This window comes from Rhinoraja longicauda, chromosome 23, assembly GCF_053455715.1.
Source record: "Rhinoraja longicauda isolate Sanriku21f chromosome 23, sRhiLon1.1, whole genome shotgun sequence".
In the NCBI taxonomy this organism is placed as follows: Eukaryota; Metazoa; Chordata; class Chondrichthyes; order Rajiformes; family Arhynchobatidae; genus Rhinoraja; species Rhinoraja longicauda.
Window position 1 is genome coordinate 1036943 of NC_135975.1, and position 6000 is coordinate 1042942.

Genomic DNA, 6000 nt, shown 5'->3' on the forward strand with positions numbered 1-6000 from the left:
CCACGTCACGCACACGGGGAACATGCAGGGTTAGTCACGCACACGGGGAACACGCAGAGTTAGTTAGCATACACGGCCACATCACGCACACGCGGAACACGCAGGGTTAGCGTACACAGCCACGTCACGCACATGCGGAACACGCAGGGTTAGTCACGTAATAGGCCACGTCACGCACACGGGGAACATGCAGGGTTAGTCATGTACACGGCCACGTCACGCACACGGGAACACGCAGGGTTAATCATGTACACGGCCACGTCACGCACACGGGAACACGCAGGGTTAATCACGCACACGGGAACACGTAGGGTTAATCACGCACACGGGAACACGCAGGGTTAGTCACGCACACGGGAACAGGCAGGGTTAGTCACACACACGGCCACATCTCAGGCACAAAGTGCTGGAGGATCTGTGGAGGAAATGGCACAAGGAACACTGAAGGTGCTAGGATCGTAGAGTCATGGAGTGATGCAGCGTGGAGGCAGGCCCTTCGGCCCAACTTGCCCACACCGGCCAACATGTCCCATCTACACTCGTCCCACCTGCCTGCACTCAGCCCGTACCCCTCCAAACACGGCCCACCCAAGCACCTGTCTAAATGCTTGAGCAAAACACAAAGAGCTGGAGGAAGTCAGCAGGTCAAGCAGCATCTGTGGAACCAAGAACACAAAGAGCTGGAGGAAGTCAGCAGGTCAAACAGCATCTGTGGAACCAAGAACCTGCCAATCTCCACCTTGACCAGGCCATCACCTCCATCTGTGGCAATCCCACACATTCACCAACCCCTGAAGAAATATCTGAAGAAAGGTCCCGACCTGTTCTCCAGAGATGATGCCTGACATCAGGGATGTGATGCTGAGGCTCTACGAGGCAAGGGTCAGGCAGCAGCATGGGGAATATTGTCAGCAGTTTTGGGCCCCGTATCTGAGGATGTGCTGGCTCTGGAGAGGGTCCAGAGGAGGTTTACGAGAATGATCCCGGCAATGAGTGGGTTAACATATGATGAGCGTTTGATGACACTGGGCCTGTACTCGCTGGAGTTTAGAAGGATGAGGGGGGACCTCATTGAAACGTACAGAATAGTGAGCGGCCTGGATAGAGTGGATGTGGAGAGGATGTTTCCACTAGTGGGAGAGTCTAGGACCAGAGGGCACAGCCTCAGAATTAAAGGACATTCTTTTAGGAAGGAGATGAGAAGGAATTTCTTTAGTCAGAGGGCGGTGAATCTGTGGGATTCATTGCCACAGACAGCTGTGAACACAAAGTCAGTCGATATATTTAAGGCAGAGGTAGATAGATTCTTGATCAGTGCGGGTGTCTGAGGTTATGGGGAGAAGGCAGGAGAATGGGGTTAGGAGGGAGAGATAGATCAGCCATGATTGAATGGCAGAGTAGACGATGGGCCGAATGGCCTAATTCTGCTCCTATCACGTATGGCCTTATAATATCATGACCCGCTGGGTTATTCCAGCACTTTCTTTCTTTGGTAAAGGAGCATGTGCAGTTGCTTGTTTCTAAGCCAGCCACTGTAACTGGGTAGACGTGACATAATAATACATCTCATCCAACTGTTGAAGGGCAGAAAGACACGCACCTCGTTTCCACACAGGGTGATGTTGAAGAAGTGGAAGTACTTTGTTCCTCTGGACGTGAAGCTGGGCCCGTTCATTAGGGAGGCCACGCCATCGAGGCTGCTGAACTCGAACGTCAGAGTGCGGTTGTCCATGGAATGTGTGTAGGAGCAGTCGTTGAAACACACCGAGTGATCCTGTACCAACGGCAGAGAAACACCAGCGTTAGGTCACGGGTGGGCATGCACCCGCGGCAGAGACGAACGCCAGCGTTAGGTCACGGGTGGGCACGCACCCGCGGCAGAGACGAACGCTAGCGTTAGGTGACGGGTGGGCACAGGCACCACGGCAAACACAACGCCACGTTAGGTCACGGGTGGGCACGCACAGCGCGGCAGACACAACGCCACGTTAAGTCACGGGTGGGCACGCACCCACGGCAGACACAACGCCAGCGTTAGGTCACGGGTGGGCACGCACCCCACGGCAGAAATAACCAGGGTCTCATCTCGGCCCAGAACGTGTCCGTGAGGGCGCAGAGAGGATTTACCAGGATGTTGCCAGGACTGGAGGGTGTGAGCTACAGGGAGAGGTTGGGCAGGCTGGGTCTCTATCACCTGGAGCACAGGAGGATGAGGGGAGATCTTGTAGAGGTGTACAAAATTATGAGAGGAATAGATCGGGTAGACGCAGAGTGGGGGATTTGAGAAACAGAGGATTAGGGTGAGGGGGGGAAAGATTTAAAAGGAATCTGAAGGGTGACATTTTAATGCAAAGCGTGGTGGGTGTATGGAACAAGCTGCCAGAGGAGGTAGTAGTTGAGGGACTATCGCAATGTTTCAGAAACAGTTAGACAGGTACATGGATAGGGCCTCCTCATCCTGACACACGCCACACAACCAGAAGCCAAGTCCAGAACGATCACCCTGACATAGAACAATGCAGCATGGGAACAGGCCGTGGCAGGCCCTGCATGGGACCAGGCCGTGGCAGGCCCTGCATGGGACCAGGCCGTGGCAGGCCCTGCATGGGACCAGGCCGTGGCAGGCCCTGCATGGGACCAGGCCGTGGCAGGCCCTGCATGGGACCAGGCCGTGGCAGGCCCTGCATGGGACCAGGCCGTGGCAGGCCCTGCATGGGACCAGGCCGTGGCAGGCCCTGCATGGGACCAGGCCGTGGCAGGCCCTGCATGGGACCAGGCCGTGGCAGGCCCTGCATGGGACCAGGCCGTGGCAGGCAGAGGAGATCAGCTTGAGTCAGCATAGTGTTGGCTTTGCACATCGTGGGCTGCACCTGTGGAGTTCCCTGCCCCCTTCTCCCCTGTCCCGTCCCCTGTCCCCTGTCCCCTGTCCCCCTGTCCCCTGTCCCCCTCTCCCTGTCCCCCTCTCCCTGTCCCCCTCTCCCCTGTCCCCCTCTCCCTGTCCCCTATCCCCGTCCCCTGCCCCCTTCTCCCCTGTCCCGTCCTCTGTCCCCCTGTCCCCCGCCCCCCTCTCCCTGTCCCCCTCTCCCTGTCCCCCGTCCCCCTGTCCCCCACTCCCCTGTCCCCCTGTCCCCCGCCCCCTGTCCCCCTCTCCCTGTCCCCCTCTCCCTGTCCCCCGTACCCCTCTCCCCTGTCCCCCTCTCCCCTGTCCCGTCCTCTGTCCCCTGTCCCCCTGTCCCGTCCCCCTCTCCCCTGTCCCCCGCCCCCCTGTCCCCTGTCCCCCTCTCCCCTGTCCCCCTGTCCCCCTCTCCCCTGTCCCCCTGTCCCCCACTCCCCTGTCCCCCTGTCCCCCGCCCCCCGTCCCCCATTCCCCTGTCCCCCTGTCCCCCGCCCCCTGTTTCGTTTCTGTGTTTTGTGTTCTGTTATGTTCCATGTTGCAAGTTCTAAGTCAGTGCCAAGTGCAACGTTGACAGTTCAAAGTCAGTTGTAAGTTGTACTTTCTACGTTCCATCGTCAGATTCTACGCTCCAAGTTGTGAGCAGGTTCTAGTTTCTGTTCAGGTTCTGCGTTGTGCCCAGGTGTGGTGCGGACGATGGCGCTGCAGTGGAGTGTATGCGTACCTTGTTACTGCGGCTGGCTGGCCCACAGGTGATGCACGACTCCAGGCCATACAGGTGGTGTGGGGACAGGTGGTGTGGGGACAGGTGTCGTGTGGACGATGGCGCTGCAGCAGTGTATGCGTACCTTGTTACTGCGGCTAGCTGGCCCACAGGGGATGCACGACTCCAGGCCGTACAGGTGGTGTGGGGACAGGTAGGTGTTGGCTGGGCACTCGCGGCACTGCTTGGAGTCCTTGTTGATGTAGTGCCCGGGCGGGCAGGGCACGCAGGAGGGGCTACTCTGGTCAGAGCCCAGCGCACAGGGCCGGCACGCCAGACCCACGCCGTTGGCAGCGTTACTCACCGCGATGGAGTAGATCTTCACGTTGTCCCTCAAGCTCTTCCGGTCCTGCAATGGAGGTGGAACCATCTGAGTTACTCCAGTACTGTGTTGCCTTTCCATTGAGTCAGACAGAGTGGAAACAGGTCCATCGACCCACCGTGTCCACGCCAACAAGCAATCACCCCGTACAATAGTTCTATCCTACACACACTAGGGGCAATTTACAGATGCCAATTAACCTACAAACCCCTCCAGATAGCTTCAGAGAGTCCCAGCTTCCCTCTCCACCCCCCCCCCCCCTTCCCTGTTCTCCACCAGTCTTCCTGTCTCCGACTACATCCTATCTTTGTCCTGCCCCCTCCCCCGACATCAGTCTGAAGAAGGGTCTCGACCCGAAACATCACCTATCCATGTTCTCCACAGATGCTGCCTGACCCGCTGAGTTACTCCAGCACTCTGTGAAACGTCACCTATCCATGTTCTCCACAGATGCTGCCTGACCCGCTGAGTTACTCCAGCATCTTGTGTCTACTTTTAACCTACAAACCTGCATGACTGTGGGATGTAGGAGGAAACCGGAGCACCCGGGGAAAACCCACACAGGTCACAGGGAGAACGTACAAACTCCGTACAGACAGCACCCGTAGTCAGGATGGAACCCGAGTCTCTGGCGCTGTGAGGCAGCAGCTCTACCTGCTGCACCAGACAATGTCATTGTTCCGTTGCCAATACATGTGACAATTAAACACTCTTGACTCCTGATGTGGCCGGTGGAACTCCTCTCAAACACACCTCCACATTGCCAATAGGTGGGTCACAGGAATCAGGAACAGGGGATCACACCCGCTAATGGCCACAGCCCCCCACCCACTCACCCACCCCGCTAACGGCCAGAGCACCCCCACCCCCCACCCACTCACCCACCCCGCTAACGGCCGCAGCCCCCCACCCACCCACCCCACTAACAGCCAGAGCACCCCCCACCCACCCACCCCACTAACAGCCAGAGCCCCCCCACCCATAACCCACCCACCCCGCTAACGGCCAGAGCCCCCCCACCCATAACCCACCCACCCACCCACCCACCCCACTAACAGCCAGAGCCCCCCCACCCATAACCCACCCACCCACCCACCCCGCTAACGGCCAGAGCCCCCCCACCCATAACCCACCCACCCACCCACCCCGCTAACGGCCAGAGCCCCCCCACCCATAACCCACCCACCCACCCCACTAACGGCCAGAGCCCCCCCACCCATAACCCACCCACCCACCCACCCCACTAACAGCCAGAGCCCCCACCCATAACCCACCCACCCCGCTAACGGCCAGAGCCCCCCCACCCATAACCCACCCACCCACCCCACTAACGGCCAGAGCCCCCCCACCCATACCCACCCCACCCACCCACCCCCACTAACAGCCAGAGTCCCCCCACCCATAACCCACCCACTCACCCACCCCGCTAACGGCCAGAGCCCCCCCACCCATAACCCACCCACCCACCCACCCCACTAACAGCCAGAGCACCACACCCACCCACCCACCCCACTAACAGCCAGAGCACCCCCCACCCACCCACCCACCCCACTAACGGCCACAGCCCCCCACCCACTCACCCACCCCGCTAACAGCCAGAGCACCCCACCCACTCACACCCACCCCCCACCCACCCACCCCACTAACGGCTACATCCCCCCACCCACCCACCCCACTAATGCCCACCCCACCCCCCCCACGCTAACGGTCACCCCCCCAACCCCCCCACGCTGCCAGAGGGAGAGAAGGCCTTGCCTCGAGCGGGGAGCTTTGCCGCTGGAAGGCCCAGGTGTAGGTGACGGGCGCGTTGTTGGTGATGAGGTGGGTGTAAGACTGCCGCTCCTTGGTGCCTTTCCAAGACTCAACCACGTTGGTCGTCTTCCTGTTGATGTCCTGAAAACCAGAAACGCCGTCAGTAACAAGACCTGCCCTCACCATGACACACCTGCCAAGGTCAATACACGGTGGAGCTTCAATGTGGTTGTAGTGTTAGTGGAGTGTGAGTGTGAGTGTGAGTGTGTC

At 59.4% G+C, this 6000-nt stretch overlaps 1 protein-coding gene across 1 annotated transcript in view; it reads right to left on the reverse strand.

Annotated features, from left to right (window-relative positions):
- LOC144604774 (endosome/lysosome-associated apoptosis and autophagy regulator family member 2-like) overlaps positions 1 to 6000 on the reverse strand; it is a 174972-nt gene that overhangs the window by 15798 nt on the left and 153174 nt on the right. The window contains exons 13-15 of the mRNA XM_078419421.1: positions 5734 to 5871; positions 3742 to 4005; positions 1601 to 1774 (exon numbers count right to left, since the gene is read on the reverse strand). Coding sequence (XP_078275547.1) covers positions 1601 to 1774; positions 3742 to 4005; positions 5734 to 5871 — 576 coding nt within the window. The remainder of the gene's footprint in view (positions 1 to 1600; positions 1775 to 3741; positions 4006 to 5733; positions 5872 to 6000) is intronic.